The 27,975-nt window shown below is 43.8% G+C and overlaps 2 protein-coding genes across 2 annotated transcripts; one reads left to right on the forward strand and one right to left on the reverse strand.

Annotated features, from left to right (window-relative positions):
- Window positions 1-6,900, forward strand: KDELR3 (KDEL endoplasmic reticulum protein retention receptor 3). The gene is made up of 5 exons (XM_082053281.1): window positions 1-513; window positions 1,459-1,559; window positions 2,162-2,320; window positions 2,636-2,888; window positions 6,082-6,900. Exons 1-5 carry the CDS (start codon window positions 423-425, stop codon window positions 6,120-6,122), a joined length of 645 nt encoding a protein of 214 aa, XP_081909407.1. The 5' UTR covers window positions 1-422; the 3' UTR covers window positions 6,123-6,900.
- Window positions 6,897-27,183, reverse strand: DDX17 (DEAD-box helicase 17). The gene is made up of 13 exons (XM_082052894.1): window positions 26,587-27,183; window positions 22,718-22,868; window positions 20,540-20,639; window positions 20,276-20,409; window positions 19,458-19,523; window positions 19,023-19,164; window positions 16,713-16,873; window positions 16,457-16,629; window positions 16,071-16,181; window positions 15,530-15,591; window positions 15,144-15,203; window positions 10,756-10,995; window positions 6,897-10,087 (listed from the first exon to the last, which is right to left on the reverse strand). The coding sequence occupies exons 1-13, from the start codon at window positions 26,628-26,630 to the stop codon at window positions 9,564-9,566; spliced, it is 1,968 nt and encodes a 655-aa protein (XP_081909020.1). The 5' UTR covers window positions 26,631-27,183; the 3' UTR covers window positions 6,897-9,563.
- Between the last annotated feature and the right edge of the window lie 792 nt (window positions 27,184-27,975).

Raw genomic sequence — 27,975 nt, forward strand, 5'->3', positions numbered from 1 at the left:
CCTCTCTCTCCTCCCCGGCCAGCCGGGAGCCACGTCACCGTCACCCAGCGCTGGCTCGGGGCTGCTCGGCAGGCTCAGCCTGGGGCTCTCCGGGGGACAAACCCCAACTTTTGGCCTGGAGCAGGGAGAGAAAGGCCCTGGGGTTGGGAAGAGAGAAAACTCACCTTGGGGGAAAAGTGAGCAAGAGAGACGTCCAGCTTGAGTGCCTGGCAGGGGAAAAGTGCTTGCGACGAGGGGTGAGGGGAGCCTGAACTTTTCTCTCCCAGAAGAGAGGGATCCATACTCGGGGAAAAAAGGAAAGTTGAGCTGGAGGAGAGTGTCTGCTTGGACGAGGATCAGCGGTGAAACACTCCCTGCCTGCGCTCTCCCCACCCGCAGAAAGCACCTCGGTCCCTTTGCCCCAGAGGAGCTCCCCCAGCGCCATGAACATCTTCCGCATCCTGGGGGACATCTCCCACTTGCTGGCCATCATCATCCTCCTGGTGAAGATGCAAAAGTCCAAGTCCTGCGCTGGTGAGTGCTCCTGTACCCCAGGGAAGGAGGGGGGCTCTTCTCAGTGAGAGGTGCAAGTGAAATGGGTGCCAAAACACATGCAACAGCCCATGCAAGCTGGCAGCCCTCCCCAGTGGGCTCATTGAGGGAAGTCATCCTCCTCTGGGAGGTCTCCCTGGCAGGAGAAGAGGGCTGCGGTGGAAGGATGTGATGTGGCAAGGCGCACGGTCTCACACAGGTGTTGGTGGCGGGGCAGTGAAGGAACGGGAAGGGCAGCAAGGCCAGAGGGAGGTGGAAAATGAGTGTGAAAAGTTGTGGCAGCACCAAAACCGATGACCTTGAGAGAAAGGTGCTGTAGGGCAGCCAGCGGGTGGGCAGGTACCAGAGGCTTCCCCGGCCCTGTGTGAGGAGATCAGGGCAGCAGCTTCCCAGAGGACTTCGCTCAGAGTTCGTAGTTTCTTCCCCAAGAGGCCGTGGGGCTGAGCTGCGGCACCACAGCCACTGTCACAGGTAGAGAAATGGGTGGGTGTGACTGCATCTCCGTGCCAGCAGTGACAAAGCTCCATCAGGGCCCCTGGGCTCCCTGATCCCTGGTGTAGCAGATGTCATGTCATACAACCCATTGCCAAGGTAAGCAGGTGAGGGAGGGGCAAGGGAGGGAAGAGAAAGGCATTTTGATGACAGTAAGGATTGAATTGGCCAAAGAAGTGAAGTTGCCCACCAAGTGCCAGCCCCTACAACCCAAGGCCAGGCTCAGGAGTGTCATGAGGAGCCTGCCTTGTTACTTGGAAGACTCTGGCCAGTCCCGGGGTAGGTCTAGAACTGCCACAGCACCTACGTGCCAGAGCAGGCTCACAAAGCAACATGCACATATACAAACACTTCCAAAGGCATAAGGGGGAACCACCATCCTAAGGGTCTTTCCTCTCACCTGCCTTACCTTCCTTTCTTCTCCCTGCCACGCAGGTATCTCTGGGAAGAGTCAGATTCTTTTCGCCCTTGTCTTCACAACGCGCTATCTGGACCTGTTCACCACCTTCTTCTCTGTCTATAACACTGTGATGAAGGTAAGGAGAGAGCAGTGCAGAGGCAGAGGTTCCCCTCAGCTCGTCGTGGTTTCTCGGGCAGGGGAGGGTACGTGGTCACTAAGTTTTTCAGTCAGAAGGAAGAAGGAGCAATTCCATTTTCTTCACCTGTCACCCACGCTACAGGGGGTTATACACAGGAAGGGTGAATAAAGGTGCTTCTTTTGGTGTCACTGGCCCTTCACTGGCCAAAAAAAAACCCTCCCCACAGGCAGTGAGTGAGCTGAGCCCACCGCATTTAGTACCACCAAAACCAGAGAGGTCAGGAATCAAGCCTGGGTGCCCTTGCACAGCAAGAGCATTAACCGATGGCTACCACCAAACCAGCCTCTTCACACAGAGCCCTAGAGGGCTCAAACAAGTGTGATCCTCATGGTTGGGCAATCTTCAGTTGACCGCTAGAGTATCTCCAGCAGAAATCAATTCATAAGCCAGTACAGAAGAAGCGTTCACCACCATCTCACCTCAGCACAGCCCCACCAGAACCAGGTTAACAGGTCTTTACTTTGGCAAAGCCATCCTCTCTTCAGGCACAGAAGGTGCAATTACAGGTAAGGTCTTTCTGTCTCCCTTCCCTCCTCTAGGTAATTTTTTTGATATGTGCCTACGTCACTGTGTACATGATCTACGTGAAATTCCGGAAAACGTTTGACAGCGAGAATGACTCCTTTCGCCTTGAATTCCTGCTGGTCCCTGTCACAGGCCTGTCGTTTCTGGAGAACTACAGCTTCACCCCCTTGGAGGTAAGGAAAACATGGGGCAGGAGAGGGGAGGGGAAGCAGCAGCCTGACACCAGGCCGCAGAGTTAGCAGCACATTGAATGGCTGAGGTTTTTAACAGCAAAAGCAGGCAGGAAGGGCAAGGCGGGCTGGCTCTGAAGACTCGACCATCTACAGAGCAGCTCAGCGCGGTCTTCTCCCAGTCCCAGCACAGCAGGCTCATCTCCCCTGACACCAGCAGCACTACTCATCAGTGCTCTCCCAAATGAAAACCTTTGTCTCCTAACACGTGTTAAGCAGCACCAAGACTCTCCATTGCCTTCGTTTTGTGTCTCACAGATACTCTGGACCTTCTCCATCTACCTGGAGTCCGTGGCTATCCTTCCCCAGCTCTTCATGATCAGCAAGACGGGGGAAGCAGAGACCATCACGACACACTACCTTTTCTTCCTGGGCCTCTATCGTGCTCTCTACATTGCCAACTGGGTCTGGCGCTACTACACAGAGAATTTCTACGACCAGATTGCTGTAGTTTCTGGAGTGGTACAAACCATCTTCTACTGTGACTTCTTCTATCTCTACATTACCAAAGGTAGGTGAAGGGGATGGTATAAATCCAAAATGTTCATTCAGCACTCCTGCAACGTATGGTGGAGCTGCAGCTCGCCATACATGAACCCTCATATAACTTTATTCTTTGCCGTATTTGCAATGCACGTTGTCCACCTAAAATGCATTTTAAAAAACCTAGTTGTTGAACTAAAGTGGGTATCTTCACTCACAAGGCTCCAGACATGCATGAGAAACAAAGTAGAGATTACCCCAAAGCTAAGTTTGGTTTAACCTCACTTCGGGAAGTTAACAATTGAGATATATTCAATTCTACGCACATTTTGAAAGATTATGAATCACACAGAAAAACTTGGGGGGGGGGAGTGTGGAAATAACTGTAGGCAGATGATGTACCTCAGAAAGCAACTGCAGACATATGGAGATATTATTAAGCCTACTTTTTCTTTTGACGGAAGAGATGTAATGTTCCCAAAAACTTATTCTGTAGGAAGACAGGCATCTGCACGGACAAGACATCTCTGCTTCCCCAAATCAGATACCCCTTCCACTTCAGCTTTGGTAAACGGCTGCAGATCAGAGCTACCAAGTGCATCAAGGGCATTAAATCTGGTAGAACACACTACAGTTTGCTGAGGCTGAAGTATGCTTTAAAGCACTTCTCTGTTGAGGAGGGTGGAATTTGATGAAATCTAGCTGAGCAAACAATATTTTCTTCCTCCTTCACGTTCCCGAACCAGCCTGCCAAAAGCAGCAGTGACAGCCTGCGCTTGAGGGATGGATCTTTGGTGGCTTCATGCAATCTACCTGCTGACAGAGAGGTGACAGGAGCACTGAGCAGGTGGCTGGCCTTGGCAGATTAAGACTTCCGTCATTAAAACATTTTTGTAGCCAGAAAAGTACTTTGTGAAACTGCCATCAAGGTGCTCCACGTCAATTCCTTTCTAATTTTTTTTTTAACTAATTCCCGTTTTAGCTTCACTCGATTAATGTGTCCCATGTCCTTCTGTATTTTGTCAGAAATCCATACCCTTTGTGGTTGCGGATTGTGGAACAAAAGGGGGAAAAAAACAACTGCTGGCTTTCAGTCTCACATCACTAGTGATAAAGCTGCAAAATTTAGATGATATGGGAGGCAGAAGAAAAAAACATTAATCCCCGGGACATCACAGCAGGAACAGAATTGCCTATTATTTTTTTTTTTTGTTAATTTTGCACAAACGTTCTGGATCATGAGAAAAGGTGACTGAAGATATGCAAATGCTTTGCAGACATTTATGAAAGCCAGCAACATTATAGCAGGTTGCATCTCTTGCAAAAAAACCCATCTTTTCAAAACATTTCTAACACAGAAGAGCTCAGACAAAAGGGCAGCGATGCTGAGAAAAAAAGGCAAAGAGGCGTTACATAAAGCAATGTATTTAATAAGACTTCAGAGCCTATACCAAAGCATTATAAAGGGATTTTTATAGAACGCAACTTCTCTTTATCTTGTTTTCAAAACTAGATGAGCTCCTTTCTGTTTAACACAGGGACCTGAAAGATACTCCGAGGAAGCTTTCAGCTCCCAAAAGCTTCTGTTCCACAGAACAGCTGAGGTTGGGAGCAACTGAGGAGGATCATCTAACCCACCCCCTGCTCCCAGCAGGGTCACCCAGAGCAGGTTCTTCAAGGTCCTATCCAGTCAGGTTTTGAGGAGCTCCAGGATGGAGGCACCACAGCCTCTCTGAGCAACCCGTGCCCATGTCTGATCACCCTCACTGTCAACATTTTTTTCTTAAGTGGAATTTCCCCCTGCCCCCTCACTGGTCATCACTGAGCAGTCTGGCTCTGTCTCCTTTACTCCCACTCGCACGCACTTATACACACAGAGAAGATCCCCCCCAGTCTTCCCCAGGCTGAGCGCTCAGCTCTCACATCAGATACTTCAGTCCCTTCATCATCCCCATGGTCCTTCTGGACTTGCTCCAGTATGTCCCTCTCTCTTGGACTGGAGAGCCCAGAGCTGGACCCATCGCTCTGGCTGTGGCCTCACCAGGGCTAAGCAGAGCTGAAGGACAACCTCCCTCAACCCACCAGCAATGCAGCTCAAGAAGCTGTTTGCATTCTTTGCCATGAGGGCACAGTCATGGCTCATCTTCAATTTGGTGTCCGCCAGCACACCCAGGGCCTCTTCTGCCAAGCCACTTACCAGCTGGGCAGCGCCCAGCAGGTACTGGTGCATGGGATTGCTCCAGCCCAGGAGTGGGATGTGAGATTTCTCTTTGCTGACCCTCATGAGGTCCCTTCCAGCACATTTCTCCAGCCTGGCACAGTCCCTCTGACCCCATCAGCCACTCCCCCTTCGCTGTGCATCATCAGCAAATCACTAAGGGTGCACTCTGCCCGTTCCTCTGGCACCGAACAAAGACCTTGAGTAGTACTGGACCCAGCTCCCCCTGCCCCTGGGGTGCACCACCAGTACCAGGCCACCAGCTTGGACTCCACACCACTAACCACCACATGGCCAGGGCAGACACTTTCCCATCCACCTCACCCAAGCCTACAGGCTCCTGGTTATTTCCAAGAGGCCGCCCCATCCCAGCTTTTTATTGGATGGAGTGGGGAAGGCTCAGGGGGTTCAGCCACAGATCATTTATTCAGGTCAAGTTCTCTATTCAGAGGAGCAAGGGGCAGAAAGCAGTGGGGGTAAAACAGCAGACTCCATTTGACATCATTAAGAAAATATGGGGAATTTAAGAGGGTTCACACATGACAGAGTAACCATGGAAGAGGAAACAAGAACCTTTTCCTTCAGCATGATGAAGAAAAAATAGACGTGGGGTGTTTGCCCCCTTAGAAGCAATTTTGTAGTGGTTATCTCCCATCAAGGATCACATAAACCCTTTCCTTTTCTCCGGGTTCCTTAATTTTACCCTTCTCACTAAAGATGCTCCTTCCACAATGAGCACGATTCTCCAGAGCTTAGTGTGCAGTCATAACAAAAGACAAGCAGCTGTGACCCCAAGAGAGCACAGCTCTGCTTCTACCAGCTACAGCGGCACACGGATGCCTGAGAAGGTCCATTCCACAGCTGTAATTTCATTGCCATTTGCAAACATAGAAACCTGCTACCTAGCGCTATAAATAACAAGTTTAGAAAAATACTTGTTGAAACAATGGAACAGTTTAATTATCCCAAGTTCATCCATTACCTTCTCTTTCTCTTTGCACAGTCCTGAAGGGCAAGAAGCTAAGTCTTCCCATGCCTGTTTGAAGACGTTTCCACAATACCACACCAGAGATGCCGAAGATGCAGCTCTTAAGACCGCGGCTTTCCTCTCCTGGCCATTTTTCACCGAGGGATGGCTCAGCTGAGTCCCACTCCAGTGCCAGGAAGACAGCGAGGCCTGGAAAGCTGATGCGCTTTTCACCTGCATGAGACGTTCCCTCTTTTTTATTTCTTTTTACTTGAATTTGGTGCTAGTAAGTAGTGCTGGCCAATACTGAAGTAGTGCAAATGATTCTATCCCAGCTCTTCCCAGCATCTGCCTCCAAAACACAGCTCCACCTTGACCCTGAGGCAGCACAAGGAGTACAGGGGAAACTGTCACTACCTTTAGACCTTCAATGAGTGCCCACGGTAAATGGAACATAGTACTATTAAGTGTGATACCATACACAAGGGCCACTGACCCATTTCACACAGCAGATGGAACAAACTATTACTTCAACTCTGTATGAACTAAAATCCTCCTGGAAGTGAACCCTGCCTGATCCCCTAACTCTATTCAAGTCCCGTAACATTCAGGAGCAATACATTCCCTTCAACTGACATGAATCTTCCAGTTCCACAGGTATTCGAACACCCTCCCCACTCACTTTCAGTGACGGCAGTTCCTCATGTTCTACAAATGGGGATCATTTCAATTAAAATTCAGTGGGTTGCCAACAGGTGTTTCCAACTCCTTGAATTTGACTTTTTTTAAGCACTGGGAAGAACAGGGGCAAAGATGGTTTTACACTCCAAAAATAAAGACAAAGTTCACAATTTATTGACAACAGTGTTTTTATTTATACCTACAAAAGAAAACAAGATGGTATCAAAAGGACAATTTACAAACTAAGAATAGTAACATAGCTCTTAGTATCCTGTGTCTGAACACCACAGATCTATGGATCTCTCAATTCAAGTCTTCATTAATACAACAGGAATGTGTTCAGAGACCAGCAGGTGTGTGAAACAAGCAGCTGATCCCACACAAAGCCACTAACCCTTCCATTGTTCAGAGAAGTCCAAACAGTAAATTGCTTCAGGAAGTGGGAGGGGAGGAGACACCCAACTTATCTGACACTCCCACAAGCTTTTACAGATTGAAAACAACGCAAACGATACTAGAAGCTAATATGCTTTATCAACATGGGCTCTCCAGCTGGTACACGGGACAGAGCAGCGAGCACCAGGTGGGACAGGGCAGCATGTGCCATGGTGCGTTCATGGATTCAACAGTCTGGTTAACACTCTGAACTGAACCGAGACCCTGGGCTTCCGCTGACCTCAATGGCAATAAAGCACCGCAAGACTTGGCATATGTGTTTACACGTGCACAAGTCCTCCCCCAAAAATAAGTGAAAGCTATAGCAGACTGTAAGGCAGCTTTGGCGGTCCAGAGACCCTTTATAAAGCCAGTCAGTGAGATGTCCTACCCCTACACCCCTCAAACACATTTCTGCATTTGAACTCGCAAATTAAAATTAAAAACAAAAAACACAACAAAAAAGTCCCCAAAACAGCTCTACGTTTGCTTGTGAGGGAGGCCAAAGACAGGTCAGTGCCTGGATAAACAAAATGCTTCTGGCTTTCACTTAACACAAGCAAAGGAACTTCCCGTCCAAGCACTGGAATTAGAAGATGGGATGAGGGAACCAAAGTTCTGGAAGATCTCTCTCCCTTTTCCCTCTGTGTCAGCAACCTACCTGCGTATCGCACCAAAAAAAAAAAAAAGCGCATTCGTCCCCCAAAATTTTACTCTGGGAAGAAATTAAATTGAAAAAATAAATCACTTCCGTATAAGCAAACTCTTTTCTTGGGCTCTAAGAAGTGCCACTCTCCTACAGAAGGAGTAGGCTACCTTGGTCATCCATATGCAAGAACACCAACAGAAGAAAAAAAAAAACAAAATAAAGAAACCCCTGCATTCTTGTAATACAAAGAAAATGCCTCACAAACCAGGAGATGTATCCATTCTTCTGTCACATTATCGGATCAAGAGCAGCCAACTCCTGTTATCATCTACTGTCTCTGAACCGTCTGGTATTAGAAATAACAAGTCAACAACATGCTTTACTAAAGGGGAACCCCCCCTCACACCCACCTTAGCCAGTAAAACAAACAAGTTTTATTTACGTATTTACTAAAATTTCACTCTTCTCTAACATTTTCTAAAATGCTACCTACCTGTGAGAGCTCAGCTCAAAAGGACCAATGGAGCGGGGAAATGCACTCAAAAGCCAGGAAAAGCAATAGTCAGAGCAAGGTACAAAAGAAAAGAAGCTTCAGAATCAAGATGCACTAACCAGCTCACTGCTTACCTCATGAAAAGGAGATTCCAGGCAATCTCCCTTTCTTCCCTTCCTCCCCTTGCCCTCCCCCCAGCCCACCCTATTCAAACCTCTTAAAGTAAAGTGTGGAAAACTCTGTCACGTTTTATTCACTGCAGCAGAATTCAAAGCACTGCCCATGGCTAAAGGTAGTTTGTTCATGGGCAAACAAGATACGCTGTTCACCATCTCTGTTAAGTTTCTAGGCTCTCAAATAAGATTTTTCCTCAATAAACTCAATAGGAATTTGAGAGCAGAAACTAATTTAAGGATAACCAGGTTCCACACATTTGCAATTCTGCAATTTTACAATTGTAAGGAAAGAACTTACTTGGCTAAACATTGTAGCAGTGGTACCTACAGTGACTATCTGGTTTTCAGGTATGAAATCCAAGACAGGTTTGGTCTCTTGACATTGGGGTTTCAATCCCAGCTTCCCTACTGCAGGCTGCTAGAAGTACCAGAAGATGGGGCCACTGCTCCCAGAGCTGCAGCAAATGCCAACATTGTACCTGGGGCATTACTCTGAACACTGCCCAGCTCAGACAAGTGAGCAGAGTTTTCCTATAGAAATTCACCTATGATAGATTACAAGCAATAATAGTGAGCTTTAAAAAAAAAAAAAAAATTAAGATTAGAAGTGAGCATTGCTCCCTTGCATTTATAATTTTAAATGAAGTGCTCTTGGTTCCCCAAAGTTTCCCACCTCTCTTGATACTTCCTGAAATTAAGTTAACATGTTACAGAATAGAAACTTTCACCTCTCAAAAGCAAGTTTTCACACAAACCTTAGACACCAAGATGATCAAGCTGGGACCTATCTGCCTTATACCCATTTCTTTTAGAGAAAATAAGATTTCAAATTTCCTCAACATGCAAGACAAAAAAATTAATAAATTTTCCAGTCAACTATATATATCTCTTTAAAAAAAAAAAAAGAAAAAAGAGGACAGGGTCAGCAATGTGGACTGAGGGCCATTTTCGATGGGCTTGAGGGATTTGAATGGTGAATTCTAAGTCTAACCTGCATGAGAAAGACATCACAATGGGAGAAAAAGAAAAGGTTCCTTTAAATGCAAGAGGTCTACACTGGTCACCACCAGGTGGGCAAGTGGTCTCATTTGCGGGAGGGGGGAGGGGGTGGGGGAGGGGGCGGATACTGGTAGGTGGCAGTCTGTCCCATATAGCCCATCACGCTAGTGCCAGGGGGCTGCGGAAACTGTTGTGACATGAGCGGCTGTGGCTGCTGGCCCGAGCGCCCCACCATCCCTGCATACTGCTGTTGGGTAGTGCTCTGTGAGGTTCTCCCAGCGGTGGCAGCTGTGGTGCTGGCACCATAGCCACTAGCACTGTACTCTGCAGTGCCATAGCCACTCGTGCCATAGGCAGCTGCTCCATAGCTCCCTTGAGCGTAACCATACTGGCTCTGCGCTGCCCCAAAAGCAGAATTTGGGCTCCCGTAGGCACTGCCATAGGTCTTGTTGGCTCCGTTGGCATAACTGTCAGCACGCTCACGGTCTCTGAAGCCACCCGAGTCTCTCCGGCCCTCCTTCACTCCCCGGAGCCTCCTGTCACACTCCTCCTGGTACATCAGGTTAGGGTTGTTTACCGAACTGCTCGTTCGGTAACGAGAACGACCTCCTGGCGATGGATATATTAAGATTTAGTACCACAAACAAGTTTTAAATTATGAACTCTGGTACAATTATTACCACCCTTTCTCCCCATTCTACGTCCACAATTTTGCCCACAAGGAGCAAGTTCTCTTGACTGACTATAACTTCCCTACATCCATCTCTTTGTTTTGTTCAAGGTGTAAATATGAAGTTCAAAAAGGGTTCCTAAGGCATGTGCTCAGAAACAAAAGAAATTCAGAACTAACTTAGAAATATAATGAAATTTACTACTGCTTCAGGGAATGGGAGGAAAAGTAGTCTCAGTCCCTGAAGGCAAAAGTCAGTGTATCCCTTTCGTGATTTCAATTTTGCATGTGCATGCACATACACCCTGTTGTCTGTGTTTAGGTAGGAACTGAAAGGACTCACAGAATCATTAATTCTAGCAAATTAGTTCTGTGATGACCTTATCAGGAGGAAAAGAAAGAAAAAAATCCCAAACTTTATAGCTAAGGCAGAACAGTGGACTACCTCTTTTGGACAGAAATACTACACCTATGAAACAGTCTTATTACTCATGTGCTGTGTGTTACCTTAGACTTGGGCCTTCTATTCCTCTACCCTTATCTAACCCTCCCTCCCTCAAAATGGGGACCCTATTCCCTGTGTAGCCCTTTCCCCGTGTGCCTTTACCTCCACCACCACCTCCTCCTCCTCTGTGGTCCACAAGCTGCATCAGTTTTGGATTGATGGCTTGATTGGCTTCTTCCAACACTTTGATAAGCTCCCTGGCTTGTTTCAGGTTTCCTGGTGTGAAGAAGGTGTAGGCAGTACCTTTGTTGGTACTACGTGCGGTACGACCAATACGGTGCACATAATCTTCAGAGCTGTTCGGGTAGTCGTAGTTTATCACAAATTTAACATCTTCCACGTCTTGTGAAGTGCGCAGGTGCGAAGCACAGTGAAGGGGTGGGGTTGAGGAAAGGGGAGAAGAAGAGAGGACGTGCCAACGAAAGGTGGGGAGCACGAATGCAGGTGACAGTAATAAGAAAAAAAAATACAAAGTTAGTAATTGCACGGAATAAATACAAGACAGACTCATCCCAAAAGAGTAGAAGGCTCTAATTTAAGATCATCAGGAACAAAGATCAGTGTCCTGAAAAACAGTGGCAATTTTAAAGCAGTTTTGCCCTGCACTCAAATTCATCCTCCCCGGAATGCATTTCTTTGTCTTCCTGTGTCAAAGACACCAAGAGTTGTGAATGAGCTAATTGAATTCCATACTTTTTTTTTTTTTGCTTTTAAAGAAGTGAAAATGCCACCATCAGACAGAGCAAACTGGGGTGGAAGAAGGGCAGAACTGCCATGGTGCAGCTTTTACTCTGTTGGGAGAAGTCTAACAAATACTAACAGTAATGAGATCACTTACCTTCCACTTGGCAACATGAAATAAAAGGCAATCTTAAAAATATTTACTATTATAAGCCTAATAAAAACACAGTGAAGTACTTTCCCTAGCCTACAGTTTAAGGCACTCCAATTACATTATTATTCAGCCAACTCATTAAAGATTATTCAGACCTATAATATCTTAACTCAGCTTTCTAGTTATCACCAGAATGCATTGCACTAACATTTCACTGTGCTGTTCCATCCAGTTCTGGCAAGCTTTTGTAATCTGGACAATCCTGAGTTACATTAGCAATTCCTTACTTCTAGTGTCAGATGGAAGCAGGAAATGAAATTATCAAAATTGCTTCTTATTAAAATTTAGGAGATCAGAACCATGTCTCTTACATGAAGACAGACTTCACAAACTTTTGGGACAGAAACAAAGTAAATGTTAGTGTAACACTTCAGTGAAACCACCTCAAGTACCAGAAGCACGATATTACAGTAAATGCTCTAACAGCTCATTAAAAAAAAAAATTTAAAATCTGCATTTTAAGAATATTCTGAAAATATCCAAAATAAAACACAGATTTTTGTGATTCCCTTCTTTTTGTTTTAAATAGAGAAACATTCTCTGTTTGTTACCAGACCGATGCACACTCCCTCCTCCTGTGGGAAACCGCTGCAGCCGATCCCGTCTCTTTGCCTTTTATTTTTGGCGGCCTCCTTTCGAAAACTCCGCCCTCTGACACGGGACCACTGGAGCGCGGGGAGCATGCATCAAGGGTCCGTGGCAGCGAGAAGTCCCCACACACGCTCGCTCTGTGAACTGGCTTAGACGCTTCTCTGTTGCCCCATTTGGTTGTGAAGCGCCGGAGAACCTGGGTTCAGGTAAAAGTTTCAGGTCCTCCAACGCTTTTTGTCCCCTATTCGGGGCTCTTGGGGGCAATTGTCAAAAAAATGAAGATACAAAAAATTACATCCAAAGGGTCAGGCTGCATCTATTGCCCAGACTGCATCAATTTCAAAGGGGTTATAGGAAAAATAAAAACAAGAGGGTTGTAGTGACAAGAGGGGGACTTTACGTCTGTTTCTTATTACAGCAAAGGGGGGGCTCCTCAGTCTTTGCTGACTCCAAAGTCCTGAATCACACCAAAAAAAGGGAGTGAGAAGGCAGGTTTCACAGGGGGCTGCGCGAGTCTCCAGCTAGGGTCCTTGATGCAACAGTTTTTTTATAAAGGGGAAAGTGAAGTAAAGAGAGGAGTACGTGTGACAGATTGCATCTTCACAGCCAGGGTGTAACTAGTCTGACAAGCTGCAGGGTATGTGATCCTCAGCCAGTCCCGTTTTGCACATCCATCAGTAGCAAAGTGACTTGAATTACCACAGAGGATACGAGGACATGCTTTCCCAGCAGAAAGCACAGGGAATTTGTAGCTACCAATGCAGACGGAACTGACTTGGCTGGGGAGGAGTGGGAAGAATGGGGAGGCAGGAAAATGCAAGGGGTGATTTCCAGGCTAGACAGTGGTCCTGGTAGAGCACGCAGCTTGCTGAAGAAAGACCAGAGCAAGACTCGGCTTCTCCAGTCTAGCATGCTCCAAAGCACTTGCGCACATTCACAATCTTCCTGCGCTTTTAGAAGATAACGTAGCAGGATCAAGAACTGAAACTGTAGATCATTTTTGACAGCTACCAGGTAAACATTCCCTTTGTCAGACCATCAGAATACCTTATGGCACCGACAGTCTCTGATAATTTATCAGGAGAAATATAAACTAGCAAACATGCCAGTCTAGAGAGCTGTTTAGACCGCCAATGTAGATGTGCCCCAACCCCTGCACTGAGAATGATCTGCAGCTGATATCAAAGCTTCTGTTAAAGAAAACAAAACAAAACAAATTCAATGTTTTTAGTTTAATAGACTGAACAAAAAAATAAAGTAAAAAAAAAAAAAAAATCAGTGCAGAGAGAGGACCTCACTCCAGGGAATTATCACAAAGAAGTCGTTACGGGACTCAGAACTTACCTGGAAGAAGCTTTTTTGAAACCAGTGTTCCATTAGGAAGAGGGAAAGCCCTGGTGACTCAGCCAAAAGGCGCGCGCCCCTGTGTTATGTTATTTAGGTAGAAGCCTTCACTTGCCAGGATCTTGGAGGAAGTCGTCCAGAAGTTTGCCAGTTAAGTGACTTATTTTAAGAAGCAGCAAACTCAGGGCCCCAAAACAAGCAGAGATGTTGTTCAGTAACAAGAAACAGACTCTGGTACCTTTCCCCCTTAGCTCAGGTGAAGTGGAGGATGGGAAGTGGGGAGACTGTTTTCTGAAGTGTATTCCAATTGAGTACTTTTGCAGGGGGAGTGTCAGTTGGTTTTTTTTGAGGTGGTGAGGCTGTTTTAAATGTCTAGGCAAGATGCACAAAGAAGCTACCAGCACATAGCAAGCCTGTTTAAAAAATGCTGCTCCATAAAGCAGCTCTCTTTCATATAAACTGGTTTCAGGCCTCAGTCCCTTCTCCCAACAGGCCCAAGTTCTAACTGCACAGGTCCAGACATGACCCTAGAGGGCAGAGACTGAAGTCCATATAATCACCTCTCTGAGGAAGTGTTGGATGTTTTTTGAGGGGGAGGGGAAGGAGGGGTGAAGGTTGTGTGAACAAAGGCTGCCAAGTCTAGTAATGGTCTGCCTGTATTAAAGTGACCATATGATGCACAGCACAGCCACCCTTTCAGCACATAAAAAAAAGAGAGCTCAGATACATGAGGATTTTAACAGCTAAAGACTTTTCTGAGCTTATTTGCAATGACTTGCAATAGTATTATCTAAAATTTACTACAATGGGACATCAACCCCCAAGTAGTTTATCTGCTACCAGACTCAGGGAGGGGGCAATATTCAATGTCCAATATCAAACTCGGAGCACTTCAGAAGTCATCCTCCTCTTCTAGATGTATAAAGACTGTGCTTACTTGGCACAGAGTGTTTCACTATACAAATATGCTTATTAAAAAAGGGGGCACAACTGATGCATCCAGACAGATCATTTTCATACCAAGAGAACAGAGCTGTGCAATTTTGATTCAATTATATGTTTGGGTCACATGATGTTAAAGACCATATATAATCTCAGTGGTCCTGCCTAGAAGGAACACAGAGGAGGGAAGGTTACACATCAAGATCAAAGTCTGGAGCAGTGCTTTCTCAGATGTGAATACATCTGTGGGGTAAACATGCGTGTACACTGGGGTTGGTATGTTCAAATCTGTGGTGTGTCATATGGGGAGAATATTAGCTATTGGCTGTTGAAATGCTCTCCCACAACTTCCTACTTGAACTTTAATCTGGCACGCTCTGAACTGAGAGCAATCCATCCCTATCATCCAGCATCAAAAGCTGGATTTGGGGAAGAAGTGAGTGTGGTGGAAGGGTTGGGTTGCATAATTGGACGTCTCTTCTCCCTCTTGGCGATCGATTGGTCATGCCTAGGCCTTGCTGCAGACCAAAGCCTGTTCATTAGGAGCAGGAAGAGACTTTGAATATGAAAGAAAAAAAAAAGATTAATGTTAAAAAACGTATTTCACATGTGGGGGAAAATCACGCTTTGAATTTTTTTTTTTTTTTTAAGAAAACATATTTCAGTCCAAAGAAGAAAAATATGCAGCAGTAGGCAAGAGTGGTCTATGTGTACAAACCTAGCCCACGAGATGCAACGTCGGTAGCAATGAGGATAGGAGCCTTTCCAGAACGAAACTCTGCAAAACAAAGCATGCTATGAAGTAATTTTTTTCAAAAAGATAAAGTTACCTGAACTTGATTTACACTAAATGCTCATTTTCCACAATCCAGGTAAGAAGGGTCAATGTCAGAAACCCCAACAAGTCAGATACAAGGTGCCAACTATTTTTCAAAATCCAGCTCTCTGGGTTAAGCAATTGTCTCATTGTGTCTTTGTCAAATGAAAAAAAAAAAAAAGGCAAATACAAGTACCAAAATTAACAATACAAAGGTAAAAGGAGTTCTTCTGAAATGCAATTAGGTACAGCAGCCCAAATTATTCTCCCCTCAGTGATGGACTCACCATTAAGCACCCAATCTCTTTCTGGCTGACTCTTGTCTCCATGGATACACATAGCTGGCCAACTGCCAAACAGAGATGCACATTAGTATAGACAGAAAGTACATATCATACCTTAAAGGAAGCTCTATTGACATTTCAGGAGAAAGAACGCAAAATAGAAGACTTGGAAAATATTTTATTCCCTGTCCTCTTCTGACCTCTATCTACCTAGCACATATACTGTTTTGTTTCCTCCACGTTAAATCCACTACCTACATAAACAACCATCTAAGCCAAGTCACATTTGCTGTATTGATACAGTCCCAATCAGTGCATCTGTATCCTGATACACTAAAAGCTGCCCAGCTTTACAAATACTCTCTCTTGCACTAATGCTCTGAGGAACTGGAACCTTCTGGGAAACCAAGACTCAATTCAGACAAGAAAAGAACAGACGAGTTGTTCCCAACAATAGCATCATGGACATTTAAACCTTTCTGATTTTGATTATAATTTCTGTTTCCCACTAGAAACAAGAGGAGGGAGGGGGGAAGCTAATCACCCATCTCTGCGCATCCTTCGAGTGAGATCATCACATCGCCTCTTTGTCTCCACAAAGATGATAGTTTTGTTTTCCTTCTCTGCCATGATTTCTTCCATCAGTTGTATCAGTCTAAAAGAGACATAAGAGCTAAGATGTATATCCACGTACACAAGGAGCACCCTCTCAGCTTATGTTGATAACATACACAACATGCAACTGAATAGATAAGTCAGTATCACACAGAATTTAGGTGTGTTGTACAACAGTGTGGTTAGAATATATGCAATTGATTAGTTAATTACAGGAGTCACTCATTTTATAACGTTCAAAGGTTAAGTAACACTACAAGTAACTTCACTATTCAGAATTCACATAAAAAAGAAATGGCAGGAAAATCAGCTTACTTGTGGTCTTTCTCACTTTCCATGCATACATCCACTATCTGCAGGATATTGTGGTTAGCACTCAGCTCCAGGTTTCCCACATTGATCTGAACGTAGTCCTGCAGGAAGTCCTCAGCGAGCTGGCGCACTTCTTTTGGCCAGGTGGCACTCCACATCAGAGTCTGTCTGTCAGGCTAAGAAAAAGGGAAAAGAGATTTTAAGTACTGGACTTGAATGGGAAACCAAAGGAGGCTGTCCTTTTACAAGGTACACGCACCCTTATCTGGTCAACAATTTTACGAATTTGGGGTTCAAATCCCATGTCCAACATCCTGTCTGCTTCATCCAGCACCAGGTACGTACACCGACGAAGGTTGGTCTTTCCTGCCTCAAGGAAATCAATCAAGCGGCCTGGTGTAGCAATGCAGATCTCCACACCTTCAAAACAGAGCAAGGAAAAAAGAGTAAGGCTCTTCATTTGAATGTCAATTGGTATTTTTAGTCTGAATGAATCACCTTCCAGAGCAAAATAGTTTTTAAAAAAAAAACAGCACCACCCTCATCCGTACCCAAGATTGAGTCATTTCAGTAGAAGCCCTAGTTTCTTTTTTTTTTTCCATTCTGAAATTACTGCTACAGTGCCATTAGAATAATAAGTGCAGTAGAGAAGCTAAAAGCTTACTGTCAGAAAACACCTGTGAAGAGCTGTCCAAAAATCAGAAGTAAAATAAACTTCTACTCAAGTCTGACCCACCTTCATCCAGAACTACGCAGTCTAGAGAGCTCTCTAGAAAAATAACAGCCAATTACAGCTAAACTCCCCATTTTAATCAAATATGAAGTGCTCCTCTTGCTATACAGGTTAAACTATTTCCACTTTTTTTTTTTTTAATATATAAAGCCAAAACATGGGCTTTAATACTGAGTAATTATGCACCAATGACGACAGGCAACCATCCTGCCTGTATTTGTTAACATAGAAATGGAACTCAAATATTTACAAACTAACATCAGGTATGGCAATTTATTTCCTAAAAGGACAGACTGGTTTCCACCAATTCCCAAATCTTACAGGCAAGTCCTTCAGTGGCACTGAAATGTCCAAAGAAGGTAAGTTTAGGGAAGCAGAAGGGTGAAAAACACCAAAACCCCAACAGCTTTCTCAACACTGCACTTACAGATGCAGAGTGTTTTGTGGCAACCCATATTTTTTGTCTGTGTCAACTTGGAGTTCTCAGAGCTGACAGAGATGGGCACGCTGCTAGTTTCTATAAAGCTCACACAAGATTAGGTTTCTAATGGCGACTCGTCTGCCAGGGGGACTGGATAAACTGCAGTCTCTGTAGTCAATTATGTACTCCTCAAAAGTAAATTCACTAAATACCCCAAAGATCACAACTGAGAAAAAAAAAAAAGTTTTGTGGACTCTTAACTACTCAATAATCTTTGCTGCAGAAAATACTAAGGAATCGTCCAAAATAACACCTGAAAGGACTGAAAGCACTTAGCCTGCCCACATCAGAACACTTGTTTTAGAGCACTCCAGAAAGGTGTGCAAAACCCCACCAAGCTGGTCCTCCCAAGGTCTCTTTGTGTAACTTCATGTAACATGTCTCTTCATTTGACTCTTCCACTGAAAATGCTACCTTTGAATTGCCATGCACTACCATTTTCTTGAACAGAGCTATCCCACAGCCTTCTACCATGCATATCTTTATCCCATTACTGCAGTTTTCAATAATGACTCTGCAATCTGCAGTGGTAAGTAAAATTTTCTGATTTCTTTAGTAGAGCTATATATATATGCTTAACTTTATAATACTTCTTATATCTTTTCACATAATTCTATTATTTATCTAGTGAAGATGAAAGCCATCAGCACATTCCTGCATTTGAAATGGCGTGTAACTAGGTTGCTTGAGCACTACTGTGTTACAGTGGTTGGTGCAGAACCATGGTTCCTCATCATTCTCAACTCCAGTCCCTTGCTAAGTATAGAAAAGGCACTTACAGAATGTTATGAGATACACAAACAGAAATACAGCTTAGTGCTTGAGAACAAACGAACAACAAGAAAATAACCACAAAAAAAAAACAAAAACACACAAAAAAAACAAAACAAAAAAACAACCAAACAAAAAAAACCCCACCAAACTACCAAATCCCACTGTCTCAAGAAGTTTCTATACATTCAGAAATTAAGTTTGATTATTTGAACAAGCCTCGGCAGAAAACTTGAAACCTGTTTTTTTAAAAAATTCCTTAAACTTGCTGCTACTGCATTTCCTCAAAATAACCTGTTATCTTTCTTGTAAGTTTCCTTTTTCTCCTTCCTATATCCTGATGATCTCCGCAAGTTCAAAGAGAAAACAGAAAGGAAATTTAATATCCGAAGCTGAAGTTGCTATACTACAAAGAAGCAAACTAACTCATGAACTATCACTGCAACTGGAGAGATAGCCACTCGCCCACACATAACCCCTTCCAAACAGGTTTTAAGGAGATTTTTTTTTTTTTTTTTTTTTTTTTACAGAGGTTTTACAATACCACCTCCGCCAGAAACTGCAAACAGCTATTTTAAAATTACCTCTTTCTAGATCTCTGATTTGGGGACCTTTGGGTGCTCCTCCATATATGCAGGTACTCTTCAGTCTTGAACATTTGCCATAATCATCAGCCACCTGCTGCACCTGCTGGGCCAACTCTCGAGTAGGTGCTAGAACCAGACACTGCAAAAGAAATCGATTCAGGATAGCCAAGCTGCACACACAACTCAAACTTAATGGCTTCACAGATACCGTAAGCAAAGATGGACCATCTGCTCTTCATTAGCTAAAACATTTAAGTATCTTTAGACTATGTCAGCAACTGCACAGAATTTTAACTAATGAGTGGGATGTTCATCACACTGTGATAGTAAACATTTCTCCACCTACTATTTTGAAATACCAATTAAGCAAAGCGCACATTTCATTAACAATACCATGTCATACACACAAAAAGACAAATGACAAGCACTTACAATCGGGCCATCCCCTCTCTCCAAATATGGCTGGTGGTTGATGTGAACAATTGCAGGCAACAAGTACTGAAACAGAAGAACTTTAAGTCAAGACACAGGACTTCAATATGCAATGCCATCGATCACCTGACATGACAAGTGGATCATGGCAACAGCCCACTTAGCCAAAGACCCCTTCGAGAAGCCAACACCTGATGTGAGGGACAGCAAGAAACCTTGACTATCTAAAACTCAGGATTCTGAAAAAACAGATACTTGCTATCCAACAGAACATAAGATTTTCAGACCTGCTGACCAATCACATTTGCTTTGACATAAGCACAAAATATAGCTGCTCAGCATCTCTCAAAGGAAAGCTCATTTGAATTTGGAGTTTAAGTTAGTAGAATTGAGCAACCCTGGCTCTAACCAATGTTTTTCATAAAAGATAAAATGCCTCCTTAAGCACTGCAGATAAAATTAATGTATACCTTGAAGAATAAACCATTTTTTTTATTTTGACTTGCATAGTTAAGAAAACAAGTATGCTAAAAAGCACTTACTATTTTTTTAAATCACAAGGTAAGCATAGACCAAAGAGAAGTGACTATGCATCCAAACAGAAAATGTACGCAAAATACATTCCTGTGAATAAGGCAGGCTAGTCGAGACTTAAGTATCACCCGTGATGCAATAAAGTAAGATTTAAAAACATGTAACCATCTCACTTTATGCTTGTAGTACTGAGAAGCCCAAAAACTACTAACAAGTAGGCAAGGGTAATTTCTGCAAAGCGACTAGGAATATTAACTGCATAAATAAAAGGGAAGAATACATACAGCTAGCGTCTTCCCAGAGCCAGTCTGTGCAATGCCCACCATATCACGACCACTGAGGGCTAAAGGAAAGCCTTGGCACTGGATTGGAGTGGGTTCCGTGAAGTTCTGGTCCATCAAGGCATCCATCACATACTCTAAGAAATTAAGAAAATAAAAAATTTCTTAAAGGATAATCAAGGCTTCAGAAGATCTTTTAAGAAACAGAACAGGCCTAAACAGTTATTGTTTTCAAGTAATCCTCATTAAGAATGGTAAAATACTTACGTGGAAAGCTACACTGGTGGAAGGCAAAGACTGGCTTGGGGCAGCCTTCCATTCCTCGAATTGTTATCTCTTTCTTTCTTCGCAATTCTTCAACTTCATACTATTTGGGGGGGTGGGGGGGAAACAAAAACAAATGCCAAATGTCAGCTGGGACTTAAAGCACATGATTCTAACTATTAACTCACTTCACATTTCTAGCTAACAGCTTAGAGAAATGTGAATTGAAACATATCTAAAAAGGACTGTTTTCTGAGCTACCACATAGCTTCTTCAGTCTCCAGAGGTATGATCTCTCTATGCAGCCCAGAAGGACCAACGCCTCTGTCTTCATCCAACCAGCCCTTTTTAACAAAAAGTGTCTTGAAATATTTTTGTAATAATTTTACTCGTCTTCCAGAGGTTAGAAATTATCAACAGCTGCAAAAGTTATTAAAAGTAGAGGACCAGATAAGAAATGTTGTTTATGTGACGGTCCTAAGAACAAAGTAAACAGACCCTAATATACTACAAACAAGCAGAAGGCAGGGCAGTCCCCATCCTTCAATTAACACATTCCAGAGGCGGTTAAATACAGAGCTCTCATGGGACAACTTGCAACTCAAATGTTGCCTTGAATATTTTCAGAATCAGCACTTTTTTCTGCATGAAAGAAGACGAGGCACCATCATAATGATACCTAAGACCTGATGATTTTTTTAATCATGGAACTCTTCAATTATTTCTGAAATGTCTGTATATGTAAGTATAATTTTAGCAGTAGAAAACTGTTTTATCTTTTTCTAGATTATCTTGCAAGTCCAACTGCACTTTGCAACAAGCCTCCACAATTCATGACCTTATTCTAATGCTCATTAAAAAAAATAGAAAGATACACAACAATTCCAAACACACACTTTATCCAAAGCAATAAATTTATTGTTCATGAAAATCTATTGAGCTTGAATAAAAAGGTAAAAAAAAAAAAAAAACAAAAAAACCCACTTCTGATAAAAATGTGAAAAGTCTTTTTAGTTAGCTAAGGCAAAGACACCTACAGCAGCTGACACTAACTGTGATTCAGTAGTTCTTTTTAGAAAGCCAGTGCATGCTTAATTTCCTTTATACCACACAAGTATCTCATTAATATTTCACATAAAGATTTGTAAGTCTATATAACTGGATAATAACATATTGTTTGTATTGTCATGTTAAGAATGAAATCTCTCAATTTATAAATATAAAAATACATTAAAGAGCAGAAAAAAGACTCCAGACGTAAGCTGGGTAGGAAGGGGAAATGATTGTATCTACAGAATAAACACAAAGTATTGCATCCACTTTTGAGTCACCAATGTAAGATGGGCATTGTTTATACAATTATGGGGAGAGAGCTAGAGGCTGAAGTGCAGGCAGTACAAAGAAAGATCAAGAGCACTGGATTTGTTTAGCTCGGCAAAGAGAAGACTAACAGGGGGATTTAACTGCTATTTGACAGGTCACTACAGAGGAGATATTGCAAATAATTATTAGGGGTGGAAATACCATGAGAAAAATTAAGCCCTGGGACATTACCCAGAGAGGATATAAACTCCCCCCATCCCTGAGGATAATTCAAATTCAAAAGGACAAAGCACTAAAGAACCTGCTCTACTTTTGTAGATAACTCTGCTCTGATCACGGGATTAAACTAGAGATCTTCCATGGCCTCCTTCAGCCTGAATTACTATTATGATGAAATACAGAGTGTTTCAAAAAGATGGACCCAAATTCAAAGCAGTATATTGGCAAACTGGATCCATCTTTTTGAAAAACCCCGTATTCCTTTCATGTATTTCTGCCACTCTTAGTTCATTATTTTAAGTTCTTTCAGGGCCTGTCTAGTACTGCAGCTCTCAATTCCTTCAAGTCTTGTCTACATTGACAAATAGCTAGACCAGACAAGTATTACAATGATGAATTATAAATGACCAACGGAAAATAGCTCATATAAACACGGCTAAGAGCAGAAGCATCATCTCTGCTAATGTTAAATATCAAGCACAACTAGAACCGCTATCTTGCAGAGCACAGAGATACCAAACACACTTAATAAAGAGACAGCTCTATCACACACAGTCCTGGACTTCTTAGGACACATTTTTTCACTTGTCACATTTTCTGCTGTAGGCAAAATGGAACAGACAGCACCTGAAAACTTACCGGAGTAAGCCTGGCCACTTCTGGATGTTCCACGTAAAAATTCTTCTCAAACTTGGGCAGTTCATTTAAATCCCATTTTTTCTTACGTAAACGTTCCCCTGGATTACCAAATTTCTTTGGAGGAAGAGGACCTCCACGACTTGCTCCAAACCTGGGAATGTCAATGTTAGTTACAAAAAAAAAAAAGAATATTTCATTACTCTGGAATTTTCAGGTTTCTTAAGCATTTTCAACTCTTTACCCACCCCCCAAGTTGACAAATGAGAACAATATTCTAGCAAAAGCCACCCCTCTAACAATCACTATAATGGCAAACAACGCTCTAAGTCAGTTCTAAACCCCAAACCATCTTAAAGTTTCCTTCCAGTACAGTCATTTGTAAGTCACTGCCTTAAATCTTCTGTCTTTAGGTTCCTCAAGGTTCCCTCCCTCAGGACAATGCTGTGGGTGCAGTTATACCATTTATCTTTTCTTCAAACTGACAGTACACTTAAAACACGGCTTCACAACTTCCTCAAGGTTAGTTTTACACAAAAATAGCTACTTCACTGTCTCACTCTCTCTGTCTTATCAAGCAGTAGGCCTCAAATGAAAAACATAATAGTGAAGAACAGAAAGTAAACAACTTCCAGCCAAGCCAGCAAGTTCATCGGCAATCCTGGAACCAAAGTAATAAAATTTTAAAAGAAGTATTTTTAGAGCAGAGCTTAAGAGGGGGGAAAACAGAAGAAAAATTTTAAAAGTAGCTGAGAAAAAAAATCATATCCTCTCTCAAATGCTTTTGATGAAGACTCAAGAGAGTAAGAAGTTAATATTTATTCTGCTAAAAAAATCCCTAACTAGCAGAACTACTCAGAAGTTACTGCTCTTTCTCTCTCCTAAGTTTTCTTCATCTAGTTGATTTAATACACTTAAGAAGGTTAAGTACTAACTGTAATGACTAAATGATGCATTAGACAAAAGAGCTGGCAATAATCTATAAGAGTAACTGAAAACTGAGTGACATAAAAAGATTATTTACTGTAAATATTATAAATGATGTATTTTTAAATGCCACAAAAAGTTATAGCTCTTTCATTACTATCATACAAACACAGCAGAAGGTACTTTTCCAAATGCTATCAGGTCAAATTTTGTCCTATTAGAAGTTCAGATTTTGGTTAATAAAGCTACAGCTTTTTGCAAAACATTCATTTATGAGAAATGCCTGTTCAAAACAAGACTTTTATTTAGATAGCAAATCCAAAGTGCCTGCACTTTACCGAGGAAGTCCACTAGTAAAAAATATGTAAGATCTGAAATAAATTTCTGAATTATCTTAAGCACAAGACTATCTGTTCAGCCAGTAAGAAAATATGCTCTCTTGAAATCACTTTCCAATCAAAACTACAAAGCATAGTGGTTAAGAAAGAAATAAAAAAACAGAACTCAAATAAAGGTATTAACAGGAAAAAGGGATCAAAATAACAACTATTTCTGTATCCAAGTAGTTCTAAAAAAAACCCACAGTCTCACTGAAGTCAGCCAGAGGTTCAAAGTGCCAATGAGTTTCCTTATCGAAGGAAACATATTCAAACACTGATTGCAAGACTGGACACCGAAACAGCTGGGTACTAGGAATATTTGCTCCACAGATATCTAGAGGGAAGAATCGATCTATTTTACATAGAAGTCACATAGTTTCAGTTTTCTATTCCTATACACAACATGGCTGTACACTGACCTGAAAGAAGCAAGCCCTGCAGCAGCCCTCACACGCTGCCTCTGCTGAAGCTTACCCACTAAACTGGCAGTAACTGACACTTTACATTCCAATTACAAGTAAAACAAGATTCCAATCCCACTTAAACTGACTGAAATCTATGGTTATTCCAACGATTTGCCAACAGCTCTCTTTTCAAGTAGAAATTCAGACTGACTCAAAACATTCTTCTCCAATAGAGTGTGTCATCATTTCTGGGACAGAACAGAATGAATTTGTTAAATTCCAGAGCAAAATAGTACAACTTTCAGTTCCAAGAAGTCACCTACAACTCCTTCCTGACAGGAAGAAAACAGCCTGCATTTGTTTACCCTACCGGAGAATCAGAACTGCAAGGCTGATAAACTTTTAACTAGCATGCTAGGTGGCTCAAAATTTTACAGAGGTTATGAAGTATGAGGGTTGTTAGTGGTTACAAATATTTTCACACCTTAAACAGACATACATAACAAACTGAATCCCAATGCATTAAAGCTTCTGATATAATATGCCAAGAAAACTATTTTCCATGCAAATGCCAAAAAACTTCATAAAGCAGCATGTAGGCGCTCCTTTTACTTATGCAGAATCCCTGATCTAAAAGAGAACCACTCACCTATAATCAAAGTCTTTGCAGAAATAAGATTACACAAATTTTAAGGCATGTCAAGTGCTGTGACAATGCTTTGGACAGTGTTAAATAACTGTATATAAATCTGCATACTCAAACTCACTCCCTAAACTCCAAAAACAGCTGGTGTCTGAACTAACTCAGACTTGCCAAAGCATTTACTCCAATGTCCCTGTGTTAAGCTGAGCTGGAAATCTCATAGTGGAAAAACACCAGAACTCTCCTATGAAAAAAATGAAATTATCTTTTATTTTCACAGTGTGAAATGTGGGTGTAAGATAAAGCAAGGATACAACTATATCTCTCTCCACAGACGACAAGGAACTAAATGTTAAAATGCATTGCAACATACAAACAAAATATTCCCAAATTTGCCAGCAAAGAGGGAAAACAAGGGAAAAAAAAAAAGGGGGGGGGGGGGGGGGAAGATTCATTAACCAAGATCTAGTCTGCCATATTAAGAATAACAGAACCCAAGTAATGTGTTTATTATTAATTCTTGAGAATGGAAGGCTGACGACTTGTGATCTAAAGGACAGAAAATGCCCCTCTCCTAAATCACTTCTTTCTCTTTAAAAATGCCTGGGATGAACCTTTTAGTACTGTCAACCCTAAAGAGGAACCTCAAGTCTCAAACTAGTTATATACTATAATACCATTGTATTTATTGTTGCCATCCTCGGGAGTAAAAAAAAAAAAAAAAAAAGATAAAGAAAAAAGAAGGAAAAAAGAAAAACCTGCAAAAACCTCTTCCAAGTCAAGCTTCCTTTAAATAGCAAAATAAAGAATATCAAGCCCTAGGCCTCTGCAGTGTCACACAGCTCCAGTCTGACTGCTACACAAGCTTGGCCAAGCTCCTTAAGTGTGGTCCAGGGCCATGTTCTCCGAGATCACCCGCCCAAGCATGCAAGTCCCCGGCATGGCAGCAATTTTCAATCTCATTTCCTCCAACGATAACCCTGGGAGCGCAACTGAGAAAGATCTTTCACCGCCTGCCATCTTTCTACTAAGTTCAGAAGGAGCAATGACAAACAGAAGGGCAGAGTGTTCAACCATCCCTTGCCAGGGCCACCGAGACCTTGGTGGCTTGGGGGAGGTGGGGGATGGAAGGGAAAGGGGGAGGGAGAAAGAGGCTGGAAGAAAATAAATTAAGGGTAGGGGAGAAAGAAAAACGCAGGCCTTAAAATTGCAAGCAATGCACACACGGTTACACATGAGCGATGGAAAAGCTAAATAAAAAAAAATAATTAAAAACAACCCACCCCACCCCCCCCTTGCTGCCAGAACAGTGCTAATGAAATCTCCAGCTCCCCCCAGCCCCCACACGAGAATTTCAAAGGAAAAAGCTCCCCAGATACCGCAAGCAGAACGCAAACCCCTTGTCCCCACGGCCGTCCCCCACCCTTCCTCCCGCCAGGCCCCATGGCGGGGTGACTGCTCCCCCCCCCCCCCCCACCCCAAACCCGGCCCGGCCTGCACTCCCCCCCCCGCCCTTACCCGCCGCGGTCTCGGTCGCGGCCCCGGTCCCCGAAGCCTCTCATCGCCCCCGGAGGGGTGGGAGAAAGGCAGCGGAAAGCCGGCCGTGGGGACGGCGAGGGGCTAGGGGTACGAGGAGACGGTCCAGCCAGGGGCGGCTGTGTCTCGGAGGAATCGCTTTGCGCCACCTCGCTTCTTTGGTGGGATACAAGAGGAGAAGAATTGGTCAGTGGGTCAGAGACCCGCTGGACGTCGGTGGAGGGAACGGCGGGGCTCTCGGTCGACTCCAGGGCCCGTGAAGTGTGGAGACACCAGCGTCTTGCTCCTCCGTGCTCCCGGCACAAAATGGCTGCCGCCGCCCCAACCCGCTTCAGTTACGCTACGGACGGCCCGGCGCTGCGCAAACAGCGGCCCTCGAAAATACCTACGCCTATTCCCGGAAGCCAACTACGCCCTGAGCCCCCTTGGCGAAATACTGCTCCGCGCGGCAGCCGGGTTACGAAAGGTGCGTAGCGTTCTTTACTAGAGCCGTGCCTCCTTGTGAGGAAGGGAGGGAGGAGAGTAACGCTGTCCCTATTCCTCAAAGTCTGCTACGCAAGAAGTCAACGCCGTAACCCCTTCTGGACAGTAGAGAAAACCCAGGCCGAGGCGTACGTTACGTAAGTACACGGCGTGCGCAAGTTGCGTAACTCAGGCTGACGTAGGGCAGGAAGAGCCCGTGCGTTTTGCGTAAAATTCTTTGGCGGATTGCGGAGCCAGGGTTGGCGGAGGGTCGGAGTGTTACGTTAATTTTGCAGCGTAGTCGCGTTTGGAGAAAACGGCCTTTCGCCTGGGCGCCCGCTGGCCCAGTGGAGGCTGACAGGAGCGCAGGGGAACTGCGGAGACCCGGCCCTGCGAGACGGGAGCGGCCCCTCGGGCCTCCGCGGCGGCGGGGCCGCACCGGTCCGGCGGGGTTGGGTTTTCCTGCGCTTTTTTCCCTGGCAGATCACACGGGATTTTGGCGCTGGGGTAGGAGGGACAGCGGCCATGATGGTTGAGTTCGCCTGAGCGCCTGGAGGCCGGGAGAAAATGGCAAAAGAGACCCCACCGTGCAGCGGTGGGTCACACACACTCCTCCGCAGCTGCAGGGGGTTCGTGGCAACCTCTCCAGAAAGTAAACTGGTACACAGTCACCCCCCGCTGTGGCAGTATTGCAGGTGTACGAATAAATGATTTGAAGTATTGAAGGACAGTGGGCACAGTGTGGGCACCCTGTTCGTGGCCTGCTGGCGTTTGATACCCAAATCAACCAGAGGTTCCTAGCTAAAATATAAAATAACCATGAGGCAATTATGTGGCATGGGCCGTAAGTTCCTTAGTGCTGTGCATATACTTGTAGCAGCTGCTTCACTTTCAGACCGTTGAAAGAAA

This window comes from Streptopelia decaocto, assembly GCF_964273445.1.
Source record: "Streptopelia decaocto genome assembly, chromosome: 1".
Classification (NCBI taxonomy): domain Eukaryota; kingdom Metazoa; phylum Chordata; class Aves; order Columbiformes; family Columbidae; genus Streptopelia; species Streptopelia decaocto.